The 23803-nt window shown below is 36.6% G+C and overlaps 1 protein-coding gene and 1 long non-coding RNA gene across 2 annotated transcripts; both read right to left on the reverse strand.

Annotated features, from left to right (window-relative positions):
- Positions 1 to 2237: 2237 nt before the first annotated feature.
- Positions 2238 to 3449, reverse strand: LOC126876634 (protein odd-skipped-like). The gene is made up of 2 exons (XM_050639533.1): positions 2862 to 3449; positions 2238 to 2720 (listed from the first exon to the last, which is right to left on the reverse strand). Exons 1-2 carry the CDS (start codon positions 2901 to 2903, stop codon positions 2238 to 2240), a joined length of 525 nt encoding a protein of 174 aa, XP_050495490.1. The 5' UTR covers positions 2904 to 3449.
- Positions 3450 to 4154: 705 nt separating this feature from the next.
- Positions 4155 to 6572, reverse strand: LOC126876641 (uncharacterized). Its single transcript, XR_007694398.1, has 3 exons — positions 5880 to 6572; positions 5116 to 5201; positions 4155 to 4261 (listed from the first exon to the last, which is right to left on the reverse strand). It is a non-coding gene; the product is annotated as an uncharacterized LOC126876641 (long non-coding RNA).
- Positions 6573 to 23803: the final 17231 nt, after the last annotated feature.

A 23803-nucleotide genomic window follows, 5' to 3' on the forward strand; every position in this document is an offset into this window, starting at 1 on the left:
TACATATTGTATATAAATAAAATATGCGGATATATTACTTTACCCTAGAACTAAAATTCAATAATATTGAAGAATCTTATTTATTCAGATTTTGTACATTATCGCTTCTAACCTCGGATAATAGAACAACAAATTAAATATTTTTAAACAAAAAAACTTTGTTCCTTTGTTTGATTTCCCTTGCTCGCGTTTCTTAACTACTTAGATATAAAATACTTGCGTTTTCGAAAATTCATACTTCACAAGCTACTAAACGCTTTATCTGTTCAGAATAATTTATTGTTTTCTTAACTAGGTACATACCAAATACATCTATTAAGTTGGTATTTCTCATAATTACCAGTACATAAAGCTAAAACACTTTTGTACTATGCATGTTATACATGGATCTAACAAATAATTTAACTTGTGTATTGTCGTTTGTATATTTTGTTACGTGTAAAATATTCTATTTCTACACTACTTACAAGTTCGATAAAGTGTACATTACACATCGTGAAATTTACATATTTTCACTTGGTTACCCTGCCCAATTCGAATATAATTCAGAACGTATGTGCTATATTTATATATTCTGCATTTGTTTTGTATATTATGTACACTGATCTGATCTTTGTAAACGCGAGTTTTACGATATTAATGAGAAATTTGCCAATTTAATGGAAGTTGTTAATTTTTTCTGGCACGTTTCACGTTAGCAGACATGTTTCTTAAGTTACAGTCGAAAAGTGTTTTTATGTAAAAGAATAGGAATGATCAAGTTATTTTAAGATGACAAGATATTTCACGTCTTCTATTTAAATATAGCGTTAAATTTTAATTCCGTCAATTCGTATATACTCATACATCGAATTTCCTTTTCTCATGTCATTTCTTTTCTTTCATTTCACATTTAATTACAAAGATAAAGTGTAAGTACGTTCCTCATAAAATTAATATCAAATGTCGCAAAATATACAAAAGTAAACTAAGAAGAGGGGTACATATTATTACACAAACTGTCGTTCATATTGCATATGTACATATGCAGTATAAAAACAATACTTTTTAGTTTTTAATCTCTTGTTTAAATAATCCTAATATCTAAATTTGTATCGGTCATTGATTCGATATAACTGCGTTTATTGGAAGTAATTAAGCTATAGCCTGCGCACAAGAGAAGAAGGAACAAACACGTATAGTATACACGCTTAAATAACAAAATTAAGTCAGTTTACGTTCAATGTGAACTTGATCAAAGTTCCAGTCTCGAATTATAGAGTTTCTTACTATCAGTTTACAAAATTCGATATTACGATTATGTACCGTATTTGAAAAACATAAAATGCTTTGTTCAATTTTAAATAAAACTAATATTTACCAAAGCGAATACGAAAAAAATGTTATCATCAAACTCAATTTTCAATTATCAAACTTAATCCAGCACAAATACAAATGTTATTCGTGCTTTTTTACTTTTACTACTTTTCAACTCTCTATAGTTCGAGATTTGAGTTCCGCTAACTTTCTTTCTACTGCGCATGCGCAACAGGAAAACTTGAATTACACGTAATAGTAAAAAATTCGAAAATCTTATCCTTTCGTGGCAGCGAAAGTAACCTAGGACTAGAGGTTCCATAACATTAATAATAATAAGGCAATAATATTAATATTAATAATAATGTAATCGAGTACTACTAACAATATTAATAATAATAATAATAGTATGGTAATGGCAAGATACACGCGGGTATAAATTAATCATTCCTTTCGTAATATCTACGACGTCTTCGGGATATTCTTTAGAAATTACTTTATTTCTGGTCAATATTCATTAACGAGCAACTTTTCTCTCTGTTTCTTATCACGATTTTTTTCACTTCATCACAATTGTACCGTTAGAAATTATTCAAAACATTGTTAAAATGTCCATGAAATATATGCAATTGCCGTATTGAATAAGCGAGTAATGAAGTTGCTGTTTCACTGAATAAAAGTGAAATCTCCAATGCGTGTGCTCAAGTAAAGATTGGTACATCAATGCCTATTATTCTTAATCAATATTCATCATTTAACAATTAGGACCGAATTTTTACAAACCAACTCTAAACCACGACCCAATTTACAAATAAAAAGATCGATGTGTAAATTAACTATCAACTATTAATCTCCAATCCTATGTGAAGATATAATGTTCGGACCAAATTTCTAAACTAACGTGGACAATTCATGCGGACTATTGGTGGTTGCTGCGCTACTTAGATCCAATGTGGCAGCCGGAAGACCAGGACCAGGCCGGTTGCTTCCCGTGGCAAATGCTGCGATCTATTTAGCTTATTTCCAGGACTCGGTGGCGATCTATCTGCTGGTGTATCCGGTGGCGTAACCACGTTTCTGTGTCCGCTCACGTTCAGATGATTGTGCGTCGCCGCGATCGGAGCTGGCGATGAGAGCAACAAGAGCGGTGGAGACATTGACACGTGTCGATGATGATGATGGTGATGATAGTGTTGGTACTGTGCAGCTCGGCCGTGCGTTGCGTGGCTGGTATTTAGTTGGTTCGTCACGGGCCCGACTTTCGTTGGGCAGCCAGCATGGTGGATGGTTAACGGGCCACGTAGTTGTTGTTGCTGTTGTAGCTGGTGCTGGTTCTGGTGCTGTTGCAGCTGCTGCTGACGCTGCAGCTGTACCGCCGCTTCGCACTGTTCGCGCGCTAACGCCTTCACGGCATTCGTCTTCTCCTACGAAATAAGAATGATAGGTTAGGTTGTAGTCAGGGGCCATAACAAATTAAAAAAGTTATAATATAAGAATTTACATTTTAGTTGAAATGATTCTAGTTACGAATAAGTATTAAAGATGATTCAAATCTTTTTCGTTACCGATAACCATGGTGAAAACTCTTTTGGATTACTTTCAGCCATTGTCAATCTTATTGTCAATACTACATGCTTGAAGTAGAAGGAGGGGTACAGAGAAAAAGACTTTTTCTCAGCAAATATAATCGTTACTCAATTATTTTGTTCAACAGTTTTACAAATCTCCCAAAAATAAACGAGAATACGAAAATACACTGAATATCGTGTGTATGGTTATTTATAAAATCCCCTTGAAATAGTTGCGATCGCGGATCACATAAACAAACGAACCTGTCATTCTACAGAGTATCTTTTTCGGTGAAATTATGCAAACGTAAATGTAACTTCGGTAGAACTCCTCGAGAACTTGTAAGCTTATATCACTCTGACCCAACCAGTCCACTCTAAAGTGTATAATTTATAAAAGGGGATTATATTAATACGCGGAGGATGTGGTAGGTGGTAAGTTTTGCATATGAATGTTCGTTGATACAACGAATGGTTAAATGGAGGTTTTCATGAATGTGATAAGGACTAGATCGAATGTTTTAACACTTATAACTAGAATGCGTATTTTTATACAAGTTTGTAGTTTTACGAACATAATCAAGGAAATAAAATTTTAATCGAGATTTGTTTTCTTATATACGTATATTTTAGCGCATTTTATGCATTTTGCGCCATTTGCGTACTTTTCAATTTCGCACGAATAAAATAAAGATCAGCAATATAATTATAACGCTTCTTAAAAATGTGAAAAATCCTGGTTTCCTAAAAGCTTGCAATTGATTTCAGAAAAATTTTTACCAGATAAATTATGGTAACTCTGAAAAACAAAATTTCACGATAAAATGATTTCCGGGTAAAATACACATAAAAGATGATTTAGACGTGTTTGAACGTGTTCGTTTTCTTTTTTAATAGCGATATGTTCTTACCCTCTGCCACACGAAGACGTTATGGACCATTGCGCATTCACAAAACACGATGCCAAGGCCTATGAAAACCGACGTAACGACTGCCGGTGTGACACCAATTACCTCTCAGAGAAAAGACATCGACTCCCGACTGTCGGACGCCAACGCCGCAACGCATCTTAGTCCCCATCAGAGATAAGGCCCCAACCCCGACTTTCGGACTCCTTGGAATCCACACCAAACCCCCCAACATCCCCAAGCCAGGGTGTATATAAGCCGAGACTTCATCCAGCCCGGGGAGTTCTCGTTCTAGTTACTGTTCTTGTACAACACCCCTTTCTCTGTTCAACATTATTCTACTGTAAGTGCCAAAGTCATAATAAAGTTCGATAAAAGAGAATTAATAGTTGGGCTGCGACTCAGCTTTCTTTTCTCTCGCAACCCAAGTATCCATTTTACGTGACACCGGCGTCGAATGAAACTGGATGAATGTATACAATATCATACCTGAAAGCATTGTTAAAGGATTATTATAACACGTATGCCATAACAAGCGGGACAAAGAATCAGCGCAAATACATATTCTCAATACATATAATTCTCGAAGCGTAAACTATATACATATGCTTTTCATTGAAATTTTCAATACTAGTCGCAAATTATTTTTCAATTAATTTATTATTTAAGTCTTTATATATCAATTCTCGACGAATAAATTACTTAAATTATAGAGAATCTATCTTCAGACAATAGAGAATTCAATATTTTTGGTCGTTAAGTAATTTACAAATTTCTAAAACGATTACGTTCGAAGTTTTGGACAGTATTTGAAGTTTCTAACATGACATTAAAAAAAAAATAAATAAATTTTATGATATAATTAAAAAAACGTTGTAGTCTATCATAATTTCTATTCCGTCAAATTTATTAAAACGCAGTTTTCTTCTGAACAGAGTCAAAATGTCCGTCTTGAATCGAGTTCAACAGCTTAACGATCGATCGAGCGAATGATAGCTGTGTAAACTAGCATGACACAACGTAAACTTTAGATTAGATCTCGATCCATCCACCAGCCGTATTCATGCATGACATGAATATTCTGTTTCAGCTCTTTATAAATTAATCTGTTAAAACTTCCCTAAAAGACGATCATTTTTATTTTTCTAAGAAAAATAATGACTATTCGGCGTTAAAATTAACTTTATTTCCATTGGATTTCTAAACTGATTTCATACACTCAGAGATAGTTCACAGTATCTTTTAGATTCATGCCTGAATTCAAGAAAAATTAAACGTATAACTTATGTACTAGTATCTTTCAAAAGGTTAAAGTTGACAGAATTGAAGGAATTGGTTCTTACCAGTTAGAAAGACGGGAATGCTAATGAAAAACCCTCCGACAGCACATATCCGGCTGATGGATGATTTTTGCAGGTACTTGTTACTCCTGAAACAGACAAAATTTGAAGTGAAAGTCAGTTTCACGATTCTATGATAATTGAGCGAAATATAAATGTTAAGGAAATTCGAGGATTTGGGAATACAAATTATTGACTATATTTCCCACACAACAGTTATACATCTATATTACTCTCTGAAGAACGTCTTGCACGCACGCTGGTCGCCAACCGACTATCCTAGATTCTTCTAACATCTGGCAACAGTCTTTTGTCCCCACTAAGTCCTTGACGCCCTCTAACCCTTACACACACACTCTCATGTACAGTGTAAATGTATCACTTCCCTAACAATAAAGGAACCAGTTTTTTGTTTAACAGCCAAGAATCTTTCAAAAATTCTACTGTAATTGATACTTCAAATATATTTAGTCAGACAAAGGATAATCATAATCGCAACGTTAATCTTAACTTTAATTCAAGGATCAAACAGTATCATTATACATATAAAAGTAAACATAAAGTCTATCCACATTATTATTATTATTATTATTATTATTATTATTATATGTTATTCTATAATTGATTTTTATTTCTTTATTATAAATATTATTCTATTTTCTATAATGATTCAATTATATATCTTATTTTTTGTCAATCATATTTCACTGAAAAGATCACTTTGAAAATAATCTAATGGTAAAAAATGAAAAATAATCTTTTTCTACCTTGTCTTCATTTTTTACAAACTCTGTCCACCGCCGTAAACCTATTAAATGCATGAAACGACAAAGCAAAGCTGCTTCACATAATTCCCCGCTCACGCAGTGTCAATCAGCTCACGACCGCAAACGATACTGCCAATTTCCAGCGACCACGAACGATTTCACCGTAATTGCCGGTGTGAAATTTACCAATACGTGCTCGAATTGGTCAATAATGGATAGAGCGCTCTTGCACACACTAATCTACCAACAAATAATATTGACTCAATTGAACAACAGCGCCTAGATTAACGGACAAACCGCATGTTCCAAACAGATTTACAATCACGGCAGAAAATACATGCCGTTATAGATGTTTCCTGGTCAAGACTAATTTCCACGCGTTAAGAACATTGTAACCGGAATCTAGGAAGAACTAGCACTTCCTGGAATAATACTATTGTGTCCTCGATTAATCTTTTCCCACTCATTTTCATCTCTAATTTCTCATGAGGCTAAGATTCCTGCATCTTTTATCATAATAATTTATTAATACTATTAATAAATTGAGACAATTTTACACGTCGTATTTTGCGTTATAAGATGACTTGTAATTTGTAAAATTTACCTGTAAAATTCCTTTGTTTGTTTTACCAAAGCAATAGTTGGCATTTCTATACGACAATAAGAATTTGTTAATACTAATAATTTGTAAGGTTATCAGGTTATCATTCTTCTAATGGATAGTATATTATTGAAACTTTTTTAATATTGAAACGCGATATTTTTTTGGAGAAGAAGTGCATAGTAGTAAAGAGTTGAATTCTACGGATGTAAAAAGTGGACATAACATTTTCTGTACATGGAGTCGCCTGGCCTAAACATTTTATGATTTCCGGGCAAAATACAGACGAATCCAGCGCTGATTTTAAAGCAGCTTCATCCAAATAAGCCACAATAAGAAATTCCCACGAAACAGTTGCGTTCATCCCCTTTCGAGGTCGCCGACCTCTTTGAATGCGTTTCAAGAGCGTCGTACCAATGAAACTTCGAGTTCTAAACTAATTTCTCAGCCTTTTGCGTTAAATTTAACCTTCCGCGTTAGTGTATTTCGGACGAGTTCCTATTTTACGCTTTCGTCGACTTCACCAACGTAACATGCAGCATCCGCAAGTAAAACTGTCTCTTAAATTTGATGTGACACCAATACACGACGAGAAGAATCACAATGCCATTTTTATTCCACTTCGTTAATTTTTCGTCGTAAGGTTTAGCTGTAAATAGGATTAAAAAAATTTAGATTAACGAGAAATTTAAAATTGATCTGTTAAATCAACAATTTCCATTAGTTGTCAATAGATTTTATAAGCTTCAGATTACTGAGAAATTATACTCATTGCAAAATATTTACCATTGGTTACCCACGCTACACGTAAATTTGATCAATCTACCAATGCACTAACACTGCAATAAATTTCTATTGCAACATTCCACGCTCCTTTGCCGCACCTTAAACTCCTCGCTAGATTTATTCCACCTTATAGTGTCACATAACTCCTACGACACCGATATCAAATCTTAAACCCCATCAAATTCCAGAGAAACTTGATTTCGTCGAAAGTAAGAGATTAAACTTAAAAAGCAATTTATTTCATCTTTAAACTATCCCAAACTTCTTAAATATAATTTATATATGTCGGAGATAAGAGGACACCGGTGCCTTCCCTCTGAAACCTCGGGAAAATCCATAAAAACATTGTAATTAAAATCTACAGTTGTAACTAAACGATTTGCCGTCATTCTAACCAATTGTATTTGTTTGAGACTTGTGACAATGAGCTTGGGCTCAAGGCGACAATTAGTCGCCGAACGTAGCCGCGGTCAACGGGACGAACTCTCCATCTAACAAAGGCATTGAGTAATCCTATAGCTCTCATTAAAAGAAAGATTTGTAGCGGCACGTGGCAGTAAACATTCCAACGGTTTCTGTCCCGTAGCTTGCCACACGCAGATCCTATTCTCCGGGCAGGATGTTTACCAGATTTCGACGCGTCTCCACAGTACGTGATCGGCTAGCCCGAGGACCGTCATAAACACTAATATCTAGTTACCTAAAATCCTTCAACAGATACACAGTCTTTGTCCCAGTTACGGGAAGACAGGAGAGACCTATTTTTCCACGAACGACGTCTCCCACTAGCAACCCTCCCTCAAGGGCAGCTAGCATCCTTTTCTAACTACCGATATGGAGATTGGCCAATTAGCAGCAACGTCAATTTCTCTTACTTTCCGAACGTAGGATGTCCCCGACGAATCCGATGATCTCGTGTCCTTAGACACACCCCGTCATAGTTTTCCTCTGGGGTATCACCGGGTCGGAAAGTCATTCTCTCTTGCGGTCTCATCGACAAAAAAAGAGATTAACGCCAGCGACTATTAACACAGAATCCGACTTAGATCTTTGCGAGTGCGTACGGCTACCGTCCCGTTGTCCGCGGGTTCGTTATTGAACCTAGGATCATTGTCATTAGTTTCTCGAGTATCTAATTACCACGGTTACTTGTCCGGTTCTATGGTAATCGTATTTGCACTAGCCAATGTCTTCTCTATTGCATAACGACGATGTGTAATCCAAACGAAGATTCGCTTTACGCCCCTAACCCTAATTCTAATGTAAACCCGACATATATATATGTCGAAGATGAAAGAACACCAGAGCCTTTGGAATTTTGGATAATCCCGCAACATTGTAACCTAGAATCTACTATAGCTGTAATTGAACAATTGTAGTTATTCAACCCGATTGTAATTGTTCGAGAGTCGTGATAATGAGCTTGGGCTCGAGGCGACAGTCAGTCGCCGAACGTAGCCGCGGTCACGGGATGAACGCTTTGTCTAACAAAGGTATGGAGTAATTCTATAGCTCTCCTTAAAAGAAATATTCGTGGCGACACGCGACAGTAAACATTCCAACGGTTTCTGTTCCGTGGCTCGCCACACGCAGACCCTATTCTTCGAGTAAGATGATTGCCAGATGTCGACGCGTCTCCGCAGTACATGTTCGGCTAGCCCGAGGGCCCGTTATAAATCTTAAGGTTTAGTTAACTAAAGTCCTTCAAACAGACAAACAGTCTCTGTCCCAACTACGGGAAGATAGGGGAGACATATTTTTCAACGAGCGGCGTCTCCCACTAGCAACTTTCCCTCGAGGGCGGCTAGCAACTTTCCCTCGAGGGCGGCTAGCATCTTTTTCTAACCACCAATATCGAGATTGACCAATTAGCAGCAACGCCAATTTCCCTTACTTTCTGAACGAAGGCTTTTCTCGACGAATCCGATGATCTCGTATCCTTAGACACACCCCATTATAGTTTTCCTCTGTGGCATCATCGGGACGGGAAAGGCATTCTCGCTCGCGATCTCATCGATAAAAGAGTAACGTCTTCGCGATCAGTGGTTATTTCACGTTTTAACCAGACTTAGACTTTGTGAGTACGTTCTGTTGTCATCCCATTGGCCGCGGATTCGTTATTGAGCCCGAGAGCATCGTCACTCGTGTCGCGAGTGCCGAACCGCCGTGATCAATTGTCGAGACTGTACTAATTCTATCATTGCAATAAACTACACCTGTGTGTACCGTATCAATGGCTAATCCTCGAGAAGATTCCTTTGACGCTCACAACCCCACTCCCAGTGCCAATCCGACATCAGAAGTGGGATCAGAACGGCTTCGAGCGCTGGAAGGGCAGGTCGCTGTCATGAACAACCTAATTCATACGCTAATGCAAAGGCCAAATGCGGGAACCACCAAATTACCACATTTTAACCCAGAAGTCGCAGGCGCCGACCCAGCCGCGTGGTGCGCGGCTGTTAGTAGGGCCATGAAGAACAACCCCCTACGAGATGACGCGCTATACTCTGCCTTAAGTGACTCTCTACAGGGTTCTGCAGCACATTGGCTGGCACGAATGACGGGAGACGGAGAGGTTACTTGGTCTACCGTTAAGGAACGATTCCTTATACATTTCGGTGGCCGAGAGACGACGTCCTCATCGTTAATCAAGGTATCCAGGGAACCGCGGGGAGTGGGCGAATCCACGGGGGCGTTTGCCGGCCGTGTCCGTTCCCTCCTGCAGACGCGGTGGCAACATTCTACGCTAGACGAAATACTTAACGCTGTCATTCTCTACATATTAATTCCACACGACCAACGTCTTAAACGATTGGCCCTCACGAGCGATATCAGAACGGAGGACCAATTTCTGAGCGAAATGCGACCCTTTTGTTACGAAGAAGAGTCGACATTTTCGCCGAGAGATGCACCGGCGGAACCCGAAGCTAAGCGACGCAAGTTATCGGGCCACCAGACGAGGTGTCATTACTGTGGTACTCTCGGACACAGAATAAAGGACTGCCGCAAGAGGATGCAGAACGAACAGCAGAGGGATGCACGACGCCAGGAAGGAAGCCGACCGGCCGCACCGTCCAAGGCGGTTTGCTACAGGTGGCATGCGGAAGGCCATATCACACCTAACTGCCCGGCACGACGGGACGGTAGACCAAGCCCCAAGGATGAGCGTAAAGTCAACTCCTGCGTGGTGGAGTCCCCAGCCGGTAGTTTAAGTCATCTGGGTGAGTCGTTCCCATTTTACTTCGATTCCGGAGCCGAGTGCTCATTAATTAGAGAATCTGTCGCTCCGAAATTCTCCGGTAGGAGAACGACAGATATAGTAGTTATGCGAGGAATAGGAAACACCTGCGTTAAGAGTACATCCCAGATCTTATCTACGGTACGCATTAACTGTTTTACATTGGAGATAACCTTTCACGTTCTGGCCGATAGTCACTTGCATTATGATATCATGATTGGCCGCGAGATCTTAAGCCAGGGTTTTGATGTAACTATTACACGAAATAGTGTCGATATTTGTAAAACGAAGACTATTAATGCCTGTAGTAAAACCTCCAAAAACGAGATCAATATCAATGCGGTTGACACTGACGTGGTTGGTAACGATAAAAGTCGGTTAATTTCTGTCCTCGAGAAATTCAAAAATTCATTCATTACGGGCTTCCCACGTACTCGCGTAAGCACGGGCCAGTTAGAAATACGGTTAATCGATCCTAATGTCACCGTGCAAAGAAGTCCTTACCGACTTAGCGAAGAAGAGCGTAGGATAGTACGTGAGAGAATAGACGAGTTAATTAGAGCAAAAATCGTGAGGCCGAGCAACTCACCGTTCGCGAGCCCTATCTTACTTGTAAAGAAGAAAGACGGCTCAGACAGACTGTGCGTAGATTTTCGGGCATTAAATAAAAATACGGTCGCGAACCGGTATTCCCTACCCCTCATCGCGGATCAAATCGCGAGATTGCAGAAGGCGAGATACTTCATTAGCCTGGACATGGCCAGCGGATTCCACCAAATTCCCATTCATCCTAATTCGACGGAATATACGGCGTTCGTTACACCCGACGGGCAATACGAGTACGTGACTATGCCGTTCGGATTGAAAAATGCACCATCCGTTTTCCAGAGGGCCATTCTCAACGCCTTAGGCGACCTCGCGTATTCGTTCGTTGTTGTTTACTTGGACAACGTCCTAATTATTGCCGACTCAGTAGATCAAGCCCTAGAAAGGTTGAGCACCGTATTAGATACCCTCGTGAAAGCCGGATTCTCCTTTAACTTTTCAAAATGCTCCTCTTTAAAGACATCGGTACTCTACTTGGGATATGTAATTCGTAACGGAGAAGTCCGTCCAAACCCGGGTAAAATACAAGCCTTGAGTTCTTTACCTGCACCGTCGACCGTCACACAACTTAGGCAATTCATAGGTTTGGCCTCTTATTTCCGAAACTTCATTCCCAAATTTTCACAAGTAATGAAACCCCTGTATGCACTTACCTCGAATAACAAGAATATACCTTGGACGGATAGGCACGAACAGATAAGACAAAAGGTAATTTCCGTCCTGACTGACGCGCCGGTGCTAATGATATTTGACCCCAATTACCCCATAGAACTACATACGGACGCTAGCTCGGAAGGATATGGAGCCATTTTAATGCACAGGGTCGAAGGTAAAAATCGAGTAGTGGAATATTACAGCAAAAGAACTGGCCCTGCGGAGTCTAGGTATCATTCCTACGAATTGGAAACGTTAGCAGTTGTAAACGTCGTCAAGCACTTCCGTCATTACTTACACGGACGAGAATTTCTCGTTGTCACCGATTGCAACTCCCTGAAAGCGTCCAGTAATAAGGGACACTTGAACGACAGGGTTTACAGATGGTGGGCTTACCTGCAAACTTTTACCTTTGACATTATGTACCGGGAAGGTAAACGAATGGCCCACGTAGATTTCTTTTCGCGAAATCCCGTAGACTTGGATCGCAGTACGTTCAGCAAAATTGTAGAGAAAGAAATTAACCTAACCGAAATCTTCGACGATTGGCTACTAGCGGAACAACGTCGCGACCCACAAATTTCTGAGATCGTCGATAAATTACAGAACGAAGAGCTCGCGGAAGACGTCGCGAATACGTATGAGTTACGGTCCGGCACCCTTCATCGTAAAATACAGAGAAAAGGTAGAACTCTCTGCCTGCCCATCGTTTCGAGAGGGTTTAGGTGGTCTGTTATTAACCATGTGCACCAGTCCATTATGCACTTAGGTTGGGATAAAACGCTTGCGAAACTGTACGAGTATTACTGGTTCGAAGGAATGGCGAAGTATGTTCGCAAATTCGTAGAGAACTGTCATGCTTGTCGAGTTTCAAAGGCAAGTTCGGGTAGAGTACAAGCCGAATTACACCCCATACATAAGACCAGTATACATTGGCATACGGTTCATATGGACATAACGGGCAAATTAAGCGGTAAAAACGATTCGAAGGAATACGTCATTGTGTTGGTCGACGCCTTTACTAAGTTCGTATACTTGCACTATACCCGTAAGATAGAATCCGTTAACACCATTAAAGCGCTTAAGTCCGCTATATTTTTGTTCGGCACTCCCTGCCGGATAATAGCGGATCAGGGAAGATGTTTTACGGGCAAAGAATTTCGAGACTTTTGGCAAAATAAATACATTAAACTCCATTTAATTGCGACCGGAGCTAGTAGGGCCAACGGACAGGTGGAGCGTATTATGAGTACGCTAAAAAACACAACAATAGAAACCACTGGCAAGACGCGATCGGGGAAATACAACTGGCCCTAAATTGTACCACCAACCGCGTGACTAAGTCAAGCCCGTTGGAACTACTAATCGGTAAAACAGCGAGACCCTACGGCTTATCCCTACGCGACAATATCGAAGAAAGAGAAGTAAATATCTCCCATGTAAGACAGCAGGCGATAAAGAATATAGAAGCAAGCGCCAAATACGATAAGGACAGGTTCGACGAAAACAAAGCTAAAATAGTTAGGTTCAACCTTGGCGATTTCGTATTACGTTCTAACGTCATACCATATAACGTAATACGTTATAACGCCATACCATATAACGTAATACGTTATACCGTCATCCCATATAACGTAATACGTTCTAACGTCATACCATATAACGTAATACGTTATAACGTTATACCATATAACGTAATACGTTATAACGTCATACCATTTAACATAATACGTTATAACGGCATACCATATGAGGTATTACGATATAACGTCATCCCATATAACGTAATACGTTATAAAGTCGTCCCATATAACGTAATACGTTCTAACGTCATACCATATAACGTGATACGTTATAACGTTATACCATATAACGTATTACGTTATAAAGTTATAGCATATAACGTATTACGTTATAACGTCATACCATATAACGTATTACGTTATAAAGTTATAGCATATAACGTTATACGTTATAACGTCATAGCATACAACGTATTACGTTATAACGTTATAAAATATAACGTAATACGTTATAACGTCATACCATATAACGTAATACGTTCTAATGTCATACCATATAACGTAATACGTTATAACGTCATACCATATAACGTATTACGTTATGAAGTTATAGCATATAACGTATGACGTTATAACGTTATAAAATATAACGTGATACGTTATAACGTTATACCATATAACGTAGTACGTCATAACATCGTCCCATATAACGTAACACGTTATAACGTCATACCATATAACGTAATACGTTATAACGTTATACCATATAACGTAATACGTTATAACGTCATACCATTTAACATAATACGTTATAACGGCATACCATATGAGGTATTACGATATAACGTCATCCCATATAACGTAATACTTTATAACGTCATACCATATAACGTATTACGTTATAACGTTATAACATATAACGTAATACGTTATAACGTTATGCCATATAACGTAATACGTTATAAAGTCGTCCCATATAACGTAATACGTTCTAACGTCATACCATATAACGTGATACGTTATAACGTTATACCATATAACGTATTACGTTATAAAGTTATAGCATATAACGTATTACGTTATAACGTCATACCATATAACGTATTACGTTATAAAGTTATAGCATATAACGTTATACGTTATAACGTCATAGCATACAACGTATTACGTTATAACGTTATAAAATATAACGTAATACGTTATAACGTCATACCATATAACATAATACGTTATATCGTCATACCATATAACGTAATACGTTATAACGTCATACCACATAACGTATTACGTTATAAAGTTATAGCATATAACGATATACGTTATAAAGTTATAGCATATAACGTTATACGTTATAACGTCATAGCATACAACGTATGACGTTGTAACGTTATTGAATATAACGTAATACGTTATAACGTCATCCCATATAACGTAATACGTTCTAACGTCATACCATATAACGTGATACGTTATAACGTTATACCATATAACGTATTACGTTATAAAGTTATAGCATATAACGTATTACGTTATAACGTTATAAGATATAACGTGATACGTTATAACGTTATATCATAAAACGTAATATCATAAAACGTAATACGTCATAACGTCGTCCCATATAACGTAATACGTTATAACGTCATACCATAAAACGTAATACGTTATAAAGTTATATCATGTAAAGTAATACGTTATAACGTTATACCATATATCGTTACATACATCGACACTCTGTGTTACCACAGATTTTATACGAAATAGTGAAATTGGAAATTGAATACTGTATTCAGAGTTAAAATATAATGCTATATGGAAATGAAATAGCACTTCAAAGACTTGATAGATTTCGTTAATAAAATAAAGCAAAATAAATCTTTAATTCACTCACTACGAATTTATGGTATTGATTAAAATCAATGAATGTAGAGTTACTTCCGATTAAGGGTACAACTGTTATAAATTAAGAGCATAATTACATTGAATTAATGGGAAAATGTTGTTATAAATTATTGGTATAACTGTTAAGAATTAATGATGTAATTGTTTTAGATTAATGGCTTAAATGTTATAAATTAATGGCTTAGAAGGTATAAATGAATAGCTTAAATGTTATAAATTAATAGTTTAAATGTATAAAATAACAGTTTAAATGTTGTACATTATTGGCTTAGATGTTGAAAATTAATAGCTTAAATGTTATAAATTAATGGCTTAAATGTTATAAATTAATAGTTTAAATGTTATAAATTAATGGCTTAAATGTATAAAATAATAGTTCAAATATTGTAAATTAATGGCTAAGATGTTGTAAATTAATAGCCTAAATGTTATAAATTAATAACTTACATGTATAAAATGACAGTTCAAATGTTGTAAATTAATGGCTTAGATGTTGTAAATTAATAGCTTAAATGTTATAAATTAATAGCACAAATGTTTTTGACAATTGTGGATCTTTGAAGCCGAAATAATGTTATAAGAACACTAAATTTATACTGAGGATTAATATTAAAATAGTAATCTATTTATTTCATGGACGATTTCTTATATATTCATCGATACACACTTGCGCGCGTCTCAGCACTTTCTTCTATACCCGACTGTTAAACGACTGAACAGTTTACATTCATCTGTTTTCGAGACGCCGCGCACACACATACATCCACACGCTGATATTCACATACAAGTATCTCTACTACACACTTAACCCAGTCCAACACAGAAAATTATACATATCTCAACAAATGTTATAAATTAATAGTTTAGACGTTATAAATTAATTGCTTATATGTTATATATTAATGGCTTAAATGTTATAAATTAATAGCTTAAATATTATAAATTAATTTCTCAAGTATTGTAAATTAATGACTTAGACGTTATAAATTACTAGTTACAATGTTGTTATTTGATATTTTTTTTTATTTACCTTATATTTAAATTCTTCTTGGATGTTCACTGTCCGGAATTTCAGGCACGAAAGAGCTCGCGCGCGACTTCTCGCGTTCCTTATATATCTTGACAAGGTGTCGAGATGTCAATCAAACGTTAACGATCTCTTGACATAGCAAAGGACGGGTTTTCCATTATAACAAAATCAAATTGAACAATTTCTTAATTTTTATCGTAAATTGGCGCCTTCGACGATTTAATACGGTATCCATTTTTATCATTTTAATAGTTTCTACAAACTAAGACTAAATTCACACCTCCTTGATACTAGTTTTCGACTATCAATTAGTTTGAACAAAAAGGGAAAAGAGCCTAACGGCAGTCGATGACGTTACTGTGAAATATGTTATGGTATTTAAATAATCAGCCAGATAAAATTCATATTAATCATTATATTATATTATCGATATTCGTTCATTTACTCGTGCTAATTACAAAATAAAATGTTCTCTTTTCTTGAATAACACCTACATCACCGTCTGCGATATTTAAATTTCTTATTTAATGCTTATTTAAAAGTCAGGTACCTTTTTAATTCCTCTCAAGTTAAACGAGTAAATTTACTCGTTATAGTTGTAACGTAAAATGGCTATTTTCTTCAATACCACTTGCATCGCTGTACGTGATACAAATATTAATTATGTATCGAATAATATGTACCAATTGGCTGTAATCGCGGTTAGGTATTTCTTCGTTTGATCTATCAAGAGATCTATTAGGCTATTAGCGAAACACTTATTGATTCCTCAAAGATGTATCTTAACTTAAATCTTAAAGATTAACTAAATGATTATATTTGATTAGTATTCGACAGTGTCTATCACATTCAGCCATCTTCTTTTATAATTGATACTGCTCGGATCAATTATTTTATAATAAATTGCAGATTATGCCACGGTATATTATAAGATATTTGTCTATAGCTCTTTTTTTCTAATTCATTGATTTTATTATTAGTCTCGTTGGTTTTTCCTGTGAGTATCTGCTGTACGTACATTTCCATTATGCTCAGATTTTTAACATCGTTGTACGAATATGTGCGTGTTCTAGTAGTAAACATTGGTTTCGTTAAAATGAATGTAAGTAAACTTGGAATTATAATTGTAATTGACAACGATAACGATTAAGAGCGTGGTTACACTTAATCGTGTGCATGATATTATCAGAAATTGTGATTGTAATTAACAATAATTCAAACAAAATTCAAAGAATTGAAATTGTTAGGGAAGAGATACATTTACACTGTACATGAGAGTGTGTGTGTAAGGGTTAGAGGGCGTCAAGGTCTTAGTGGAGACAAAAGACTGTTGCCAGATGTTAGAAGAATCTAGGATAGTCGGTTGGCGACCAGCGTGCGTGCAAGACGTTTTTCAGAGTGGAATATAGATGTATAACTGTTGTGTGGGAAATATAGTCAATTATTTGTATTCCCAAATCCTCGAATTTCCTTAACATGGTAGCAGAGCGTGGTTACTAGTTTTGCAAGATATTTAGTGCGTGGTTACGATCTTGCGAGTGAGTTTTCAGTAAAGAAAAAAAAACTTTCAGAGGAAAAAATATACTTCGAGCACGTAGGAACGCTTGAGTAAGAAAAGAAAAAAAAGAAGAATCAATTAAAATGGAGAGATCGGAAATCATGATACTTATATTCGATGGTGAGGATTATGGAATGTGGAAGCAAAGAATCACGATGTTTCTCGAATATAAGGAATGCGAGGTTGTTACAACTAGAATGAAGAACGAAAGAGACGATGAAGACTGGGACAAAAAGGACTTGAAGGCAATTAATATAATTTATAGTGCAATATCGAACAGACAATTGGAGTATGTTAGGGAAGGAAAAACGGCGTATGATATAATAAAAAGGTTCGATGAAATGTACTTGAAAGAGTCGACGGCACTGCAGATCGTATGCAGAAGGAGATTGGAAAACATAAGACTGGAGAACTACAGTGATTCAGCATCATTCTTTAACGATTTCGAAAAATTAATAAATGAATTAAAAAGTGCGGACGCACAAGTAAGTGAGAGGGAAAAGCTGAATTACATGCTGAATACGTTACCCGAAGAATACAGCTACATAGCGGACATAATAGACGCATTGAAAGAAGAGAATCAAACGGTAGCGTATGTGAAAAATAAAATAGAAATAGCAGAGAAGAAAAATAAATCCAATCGAGGAGAAAGGCAAACCAACGCCTTTTCTGCAAAAAAGGAAGGATGCTTCAGATGTGGAAGATTAGGACACTTTGCGAGAGAGTGTCAAAATGGCGTCCAAGCGGGAAGCAGTAACGGCTATTGGCATGGGCCAACACGTGGTCGAAACAGAGGAAGAGAGAACAAAGGCAATACGAGCAGAGGACGTGGAAACTTTCATCGTCAATCAAGAACCGGCACGGGCGAGCATGGAAACTCAAGAGCAGGCATATGGACAGCAACGACGCACGCAGCAAACAGCAGTGAGACGAATGAAATAAGTAAGAACGAAATAGTGTGGCTATTAGATAGCGGTTGTAGCGATCACATAATTAATAATATAAATTATTTCGATAAATCTATCGACCTAAAAGAACCGGTAAATATATATTTAGGCGATAATAGACCGATAAAAGCGACAAAAGTTGGGAATGTTATAAGTTATTTTGAAGCATTCGGAAAACAAAATAAAATAAATATGAGGAAAGTATTTTACGCGAAAGAAATGTCCGCAAATTTGATTAGTTTAGGTAAACTAACAGACAATAAGAATACGGTTATTTCCAAACGAACTATTGCGAAAGTAATAGATGAGGATAATATACTTACAGCTGTAGCGTTCAAAGAGAATGGGACATATAGAATAAAAAGTATATTGAAAGGGAAGAAGCACTTAGTAAACAGCGCCGAACGTAGTGGTATGAGTAAAAAGGAAAGATGGCATAGGATGCTAGGACACGTAAATTTTAAATATTTAGAGATTTTGGGTAAAGAGCAGCTAGTGACTGGCATACCGAATGAATTTGAAAAGGAACTTTTGAAATGTAGGGTGTGTATAGAAAGCAAAATGCATAACTTACCTTTCAAAAATAATCGAACTAAGGCTAGGGAAATAATGGAAATTATTCATACGGACGTATGTGGTCCCTTTAAGACTACCGGATTCAATGGAGAAAAATATTTCATTTCATTTATCGATAATTATAGTAAAATAGCTAGGATCTATTGTATAAAATCAAAAGATGAGGTCTTTGATTCTTTCGTACAGTTCGTAAATGAAGCCGAAAATTTAACGGGCAAGAGGTTAAAAATATTAAGATGCGATAATGGTAAAGAATATTTAAATAATCGAATTTATAAATTTGCTAGGGATAAAGGTATAAGAATAAATAATTGCCCAACATACGTACATGAATTAAACGGGACAGCGGAAAGGTATAATAGAACAGTGATGGACATGGCGCGTTGCTTGTTAGCGGAAGCGAAAGTACATAAAAGGTACTGGCCGGAAATAGTTTGTACAGCGGCATACTTGAAAAATCGAATATTAGCGAATACTATAGAAAGAAAGACACCTTTTGAAATATTCTTCGGGAGAAAACCAAGTGTTAAAAATCTACATCTATATGGAAGTAAAGTTTTTGTAAGAAGGCCAGAACAAAAAAGAGTTTCCAAATGGGATAAGAAGGCAGATATGGGAATTCTGTTAGGATATAGTGAAGTAGGTTAGAGAGTCCTATTAGGTGTAAAAATAACAGTAGCGACATGTAGAGGTCGTAGAAACAGACAAAAAATGTATCGGTTTTGAGGAGAATTCATTCGATGCAGTTAGCGATGATAGTAAAGATAATTATTTATTGGACAGCATGAATAAGGAAGAGTTAGAAAGTAGAGAAGATGAAAATGATAATAGTTCTGAAAGCGTAAAGATTCCTAGGAGATCTACACGTAATAAGAAAACTCCAGTAAGGTATCCAGAAAAGGAAAACAGTAGTGAGATTCACGCAAATTATTGTAGAGTAGATATCTTTTGCACATTTGAGGAGGCGATTTGTTGTGAAAATAGTGAAGTTTGGAAACAGGCTATGGATAAGGAAATAGAATGTCTCTATAAGAATAAAACTTGGAAATTGGTAGAAAGGGTAAAAGGCAAAGAAGTATTAGATGTAAAATGGGTTTACACGAAAAAATCAGAGGACAGGTATAAGGCTAGATTAGTGGTAAGGGGATTTCAACAAAGAAACGTAGCCGATGACATATATTCTCCAGTGGCGAGTAATCAGACCTTTAAGATATTGCTATCATATTGTTGTCAAAATGGAGTAATAATTGAGCAAATGGATGTAGAAACTGCCTTTTTAAATGGTGAAGTAACCTCGGAGGTATATGTAAATCAACCAAAGGGATATGCGGACGGAACGAATAGAGTTTGTAAATTATCGAAAGCGCTTTATGGGTTAAAAGAAAGTCCGAGGGATTGGTATGAGTGTTTTGATAGGTATGTGACGACATTGGATTTTAAGAAGAATAACATAGAGTTGTGCCTATATACTCATGGAGAGGGGGAAAATGTTGTTTATTTGCTAATATATGTAGACGATTTGTTAATCTGTAGTAAAAACAAAAAAAGGATACAAAGTGTAAAAAAATTATTAACTGATAAATTTGAAATGAAAGATTTAGGTGAAGTAAAAGAATATCTTGGAATAAATATAGAGTATGATTATTTAAAAAATGAAATGAGATTAAGCCAAAAGAAATACATAGAATCATTAGCAAACAAATATAAATTACATAACAGCAAATTGTACTGTACACCTATGGAGACCAACTTAAAAATTGAAAAAGCTGAGATAAATAGAGAGGACATTGGATACAAGAATTTAATTGGCGCATTGCTGTATATTAGTGTAAATACCAGACCCGATATAAGTTATAGTGTGAATTATCTGAGTAGATTTCAAGATTGTTGTAACGAGACACATTTTAAATATGCCTTGCGAATATTGAAATATTTGTACCGGACTAGAGATTTAGGGCTACATTATAAAAGAAATGAAAAGTGCGAAACGATAGATTGTTATGTGGACGCTGATTGGGCAGGAGATCATATAGATAGGAAATCGACTTCTGGGTATGTAATTAGATTGTATGGAAATGTAATTAGATGGAAGTCTAAAAAACAAAGGTGTGTGACAAAAGCCTCGACGTATGCAGAGTATGTTGCTCTATCGGAAGCGGTGAGCGAAGTAATGACTATCAGAGAACTAATGAAAATCTTCGATGTAAATGTAGACGATAACCCTGTAAAAATCTATGAGGATAACTCTGGAGTAATGAGTATAGCAAAATACGGAACTTTTACAAAAAATTCTAAACACATCGAAGTTCATTACCACTACATTCACGAGTACGTAAAGGAAAATAAGATAAACATAATAAAAGTAAGTACAGAAGAAAACACTGCGGATATTTTTACGAAGGCACTGTGTAGAGAGAAATTTGAAAGGTTTAGGTCATGGATGAATGTAAAATAAGAGAAATGTAAATAAAGCGATAAATGTTAAATATTTTGTTAATTCGACAAGTATGTAAATAAAATTAAGTGTACAGTATAAATGTAAGGAGGCGTGTTAGGGAAGTGATACATTTACACTGTACATGAGAGTGTGTGTGTAAGGGTTAGAGGGCGTCAAGGTCTTAGTGGAGACAAAAGACTGTTGCCAGATGTTAGAAGAATCTAGGATAGTCGGTTGGCGACCAGCGTGCGTGCAAGACGTTCTTCAGAGAGTAATATAGATGTATAACTGTTGTGTGGGAAATATAGTAAATAATTTGTATTCCCAAATCCTCGAATTTCCTAAACAGTTGTTCAACCTGAACTATTCACACCAAACGTACAGAAAACAGCACAACTAAATAATTAGATAACGACTCGACTTTCACAAAATGCAATCAACACTCTCTCGGCAACGCCACTCGCAAACTCTGTTTGTTGATTCCTTTTCTCCCGTCCCTTGGCAACCGCTCGTGGCCAAGATCACGTAGGTCTCCTCTTTCCAAAACTACGCGATCAAAAACAAACGCCTCGGCTCTCGCGACATTCCACGCGGTTCACCCGCCAACTCCCAGGCCTCTCACTCACGATACTACATATATACATTAACTATTTTTATATGTGTGTACAGAACTGATGGCGAACTCATCAACCATTTTCTGAACGGATGGAAGAACATGAATAGCAAACCACACAGTGGAACTGTAAAGTATTTGTACGCCACTCACGAAACCAAATACTGATGCTATCCACCTGTAAACAAACAATATTTATAACTATGCATATAATTTTCACTTATGTTCACCACTATATATATATATATATATATATATATATATATATATATATATACTCGAAGACAAGGTACATTTGTGATATTTATTCCTATTGATGATATATACTTATACATTTATAACAATAAAACAAATCTCATTTATACTACTTACCAATACGTACGCATATATGTATGTCGGATCACGATTCGAATTTTGGGCGCGCGACGACTCTTCATGTGGACTAGCCATCGTTTCACAAAGCCGAGATTTTATTTACACGTATATACAGGTCTATCACTAAGCTTAACAAATAATAAGTACAACTAATAATAAGTCTAACAAACACTAAGACTAATGAATAATACGATCTACGAATAATTAAATTAAATAATACTATTAGCAATGTTTGAGATCAAACGAATCCACGGTCACCGGGATAACTCCTTACTAAGCGAAACTAACTTAGACGCAAATGCGATCGTCGAAAATGCTCGATGTATCACTCTCCAAGGCAATCGCAAGAATGCCAGCCTCGTGGTGATTTTTCTCCCTGTACGATTGCATTTTGTTTTCTATACCCGTTTGGAAGCATCGAGAAGGTTCCAAACGCCGTTGCTAGGCACACTCGTTGGAAGCATCGAGAAAGTTCCAAACGCCGTTGCTAGGCAGTTTCTGCCTGGAGTTTTGATTACTAATACAATGTATGTCCCATTGCATCGGCACCTCCGAGGCAACATCACACGTGGCTAGGCCCGCTCTCGAGGCCGCATGCCGCCACAACCACATTTCTCGGAAAACACATACAACCACTCCAGACCTCCGTTAGATAAAACATCCATCCCGTGACCGTGGCTACGTTCAGCGACCGATTGTCACCTCGAACCCAATCTCGCTTATTACAAATCTTAAGCAATTACAACTATAATAAAATCTAGGCTAAGGTACTAGAGGATGTTCCCAAAATTTCCAAGGAAAGGCTTCGGCTTTCCTTTCATCTCCGACATGTATATAATTACAAGCCAAGTAGTATTCATAATATTTATTTTCACTGATAACAAGTACGTAAAACCTAAAATAAATCAAAGGTTTTAACAGTAAAAAAAACAAAAAAAAGAAAGAAAAAGGGGAAGAAGAAAAATAAAGAAGAAAAAAAAGGAAAGAAAAAAAATATAATATTGTTAGGGAAGTGATACATTTACACTGTACATGAGAGTGTGTGTGTAAGGGCCAGAGGGCGTCAAGGCTTAGTGGA

Source organism: Bombus huntii, unplaced genomic scaffold (assembly GCF_024542735.1).
Source record: "Bombus huntii isolate Logan2020A unplaced genomic scaffold, iyBomHunt1.1 ctg00000088.1, whole genome shotgun sequence".
In the NCBI taxonomy this organism is placed as follows: domain Eukaryota; kingdom Metazoa; phylum Arthropoda; class Insecta; order Hymenoptera; family Apidae; genus Bombus; species Bombus huntii.

Coding starts and splice junctions, on each gene's coding strand:
- LOC126876634 (XM_050639533.1), bottom strand. CDS start 2,903: ATGGCTGAAAGTAATCCAAAAGAGTTTTCACCATGGTTATCG. Junction 2,721..2,861: donor AGTTTTCACCATGGTTATCG/GTAACGAAAAAG, acceptor CTTATTTCGTAG/GAGAAGACGAATGCCGTGAA.